Source organism: Sceloporus undulatus, chromosome 1, assembly GCF_019175285.1.
Source record: "Sceloporus undulatus isolate JIND9_A2432 ecotype Alabama chromosome 1, SceUnd_v1.1, whole genome shotgun sequence".
NCBI lineage: Eukaryota > Metazoa > Chordata > Lepidosauria > Squamata > Phrynosomatidae > Sceloporus > Sceloporus undulatus.
Window position 1 is genome coordinate 57,071,020 of NC_056522.1, and position 3,159 is coordinate 57,074,178.

Here is a 3,159-nt window from a genome sequence, read left to right on the forward strand (position 1 = left end):
CTGCCTGTGATCTTGCAAATGCTATGCCTGCTTGGAAGTGGGAAATGTAGTTTTCAATGGCACAAGGGACTGCCTGTGATCTTGCAAATGCTATGCCTGCTTGGAAGTGGGAAATGTAGTTTTCAATGGCACAAGGGACTGCCTGTGATCTTGCAAATGCTATGGCTGCTTGGGAGTGGGAAATGTACTTGTAGAATTGGGGGGGGGGGGTTTGGCCAGAAAGAGAAGTACATTTCAGCCTTCTGTCTAGGAATAATGCCAAAATGTCCTCCATTTTGAGCATGCCTAAGAAACATGCATTTATATTAAAATTTTAAAAAAAATTATCAATTTTTTCATGTGTCCTCCATTTTTAAAAAATGTGTCCTACATTTGAAAATGTTGCCCTACATTTGTCCCAGTTTGGAGGTCCTGCCTTATGGCAACCCTAGGTATAACCAATAAGAGTATACAAGTTGTATATAATAATAATAATAATAATATTTATTTATATACCACTTTTCCAAAACTGATCAAAGCGGTGCACAACAAAGAATACAAAATACAATAATCAAAAATAACAACATGATATATACATAACATTAAAACTTGACAATAAAAATTCAGTCGCAATTTAAAACCATAAAAACCATATCAAAGCCAGCTGAGTTGATAATCAATGGTACAAGATACATATCAGGGGGAAACAAGACACATCAAGGCACTTGGGGGAAAGCTTGATGGAACAAGAAAGTCTTGAGTCTCTTTTTAAAGAGATCCAGGGAGGTGATGGAGCGGAGCTCATCGGGAAAGGTGTTCCAATTTTGCGGGGCCGAGATGGAAAAGGCCCTTTGCGAGGTCGACGCATATCTCACAGTTGGCACCCTCAGCAAATTCTTCCCGGCTGACCTGAGTGTGCGGGGCGGATTATATGGGGAGAGGCGGTCCTCCAAGTAACCTGGGCCCAAGCCATATGGAGGTCAAAGGTTCCACACCTGAAGTATATGTTTTACTCACCACAGGCAGCAGAAAGGGATACTAATACAGGCTGTGCTTTTACAGAATGAACATGACAAGGGATGTCACGTCACTAGAAATAAAGAATACAGTGTATAATCATGCTTAATAGACAGTGCAAAGGAAACAGCACAGCAACTCATGTACAAAACTAAAGCTATTCTCCCATGTGTAATAAATAATAATAAATAAAAATTTTATTTTTATACCGCCCTTCTAAAAACCAGGGCGGTGTACAGCATACATAAAATACATGGCATATCATATACATCTACAATCACATATACCATATAGCTAAAACACAGTCCATTAAAACATTCTAGCCAGCTGCCACTGCTGATGTGGGGGGGGGGGGGAAGAAAGGTTAATCGGGGCTTGCATCAGGGAATGCTTGCTTAAATAAAAAGGTCTTCAGCCCCTTTCTAAACTGGGCCAGGGAGGTGGCCGAGCGGAGCTCAATGGGCAGGGAATTCCAGAGGGTAGGGGCCAAGATGGAAAAAGTCCTCTTAGAAGTAGAGGTTAGTCTGGCCCCTGGGACCCTCAGTAACTGCTGCCCTGATGTTCTGAGAGTGCGGGGCGCATTGTATGGGGAGAGGTGGTCCTCCAGATATCCTGGGCCCAAGCCATTTAATTTGTTGCTGACTATTTGCAGAGATGGGAGAATAAACATGGGTTGAAGCCAATCCTATGTGGCTTACTTTAGTGTTTGAAAGCCCTGCTTCTTCATATGCTCTACTTAGTTCTTGCAGATCCAGGCCTGTGACCTCTCTGATTGAATGTATCTGATATGTGGCCTTCCTCGCTTTCTACATGCCTCCCTCTTTCCTAGCATTATCTTTGCCAAAGAGCCCTGCCATCTTATGAAAGATTGGATGTTAACACTTTAGGATCTATGGCTTGAATGATCCTCATTTAGTGTTCAGAGTCATATCCTTACACTTTAGGATCTAAGAGTGCAGTAGTGGTGCAGTTAATGCCAGTGCTGAAGCCACAGCATCCTCCCCACTTGCCCCTCCCGCGAAGAGCCCATGAAAAGGGAGGGACAAGTGTACTTGGCATTGCTACTAGGAGCTACAGGTCTAGTACCTGTATTACCTAAGTGTTGGTTCGTATTACTGGGGGCCAAGTAGGTTAATCAGGAAATTAAGTCAGGAAAGGCTCGTTAATCAGGGAGAGATCCGCCTTGACAGCCTTTTTAAAGCTTACAGTATATGGTTTTTTAATTGATCTTGTCAAAGAGGCGGGAGAGAAATACATCATTACTATTATTATTATTATGGACTTCTGCTCCCAGAATCCCAGGCTCTTGGCCAACATGGCTGAGGCTTCTGGGAGCTGAAGTCCAAGATCTATCTCTTAAAGGGCACAGTGTGGGGACCACTGCGTTAGACATGATTAAGACTCCCTCCTTGACGCACCCTCCGCCTCTCCAGGTCTTGTACTGGGCCACGGCGCAGGGCTTGCCGCGCAGCCGGGGCTCCAGGCGCTGCTCCACCTGGATGTAGAAGCAGTCCATGTCGGCCAGGGCCACCACTCGCTCCCGCCCGCGAGCCATGAAGGGCACCGCAGAGGCCCCGCTTCTGACTAAGATTCCTGCCTTCCTTCTACTGAGAAAGAGAGAGAGAGAGAGAGACAAGAGGAGAGGAAATGACACAGTTCCCACAATGCACCGCGACCACCCGCTCTTTCGGCGCTCGAAATGGCCGCCCTTCACACAGCAATGCCTCCTGGGAAATGTAGTCTAAGGGGAACTGCAGTTACGTCATGCTTCCTCCAGGGACTTTATGAGGCTAATCTTTTTCGGCGGGATCATAGATCTAGGAGAGTCATAGATCAGCAACGTCATGACTGGAAATGGCGTATCTCTCTTCAGTCTCTGTTGCAGTTTGCAAATACTGAGCTTCTTATACTCACAGTATTTAGGTCAAGAACACACTGCAGAAACAATCCAGTTTGAGACCGCTTTAACTGCCCTGTCTTAGTGCTAGGGAATCTTGGGAATTGTAGTTTATTGTGGCACCAGAGCACTCTGACAGAGAAGGCTAAATGTCTCAGAGAACTACAGGTCCCAGAATTTCCTACCATTGAGCCAGAGCAGTTAACGTGGTCTCAGAAGACTGCATTATTTCTGCAGTGTGTTTTGGACCATAATAATAATAATAA

The 3,159-nt window shown here is 45.0% G+C and overlaps 1 protein-coding gene across 1 annotated transcript in view; it reads right to left on the reverse strand.

Moving 5' to 3' along the window:
• The window catches only part of POLH (DNA polymerase eta), a 14,012-nt gene extending 11,200 nt beyond the window's left edge, over positions 1-2,812 (reverse strand). Inside the window, exon 1 of the mRNA XM_042451840.1 lies at positions 2,415-2,812. Coding sequence (XP_042307774.1) covers positions 2,415-2,551 — 137 coding nt within the window. The 5' untranslated portion in view covers positions 2,552-2,812. The remainder of the gene's footprint in view (positions 1-2,414) is intronic.
• Between the last annotated feature and the right edge of the window lie 347 nt (positions 2,813-3,159).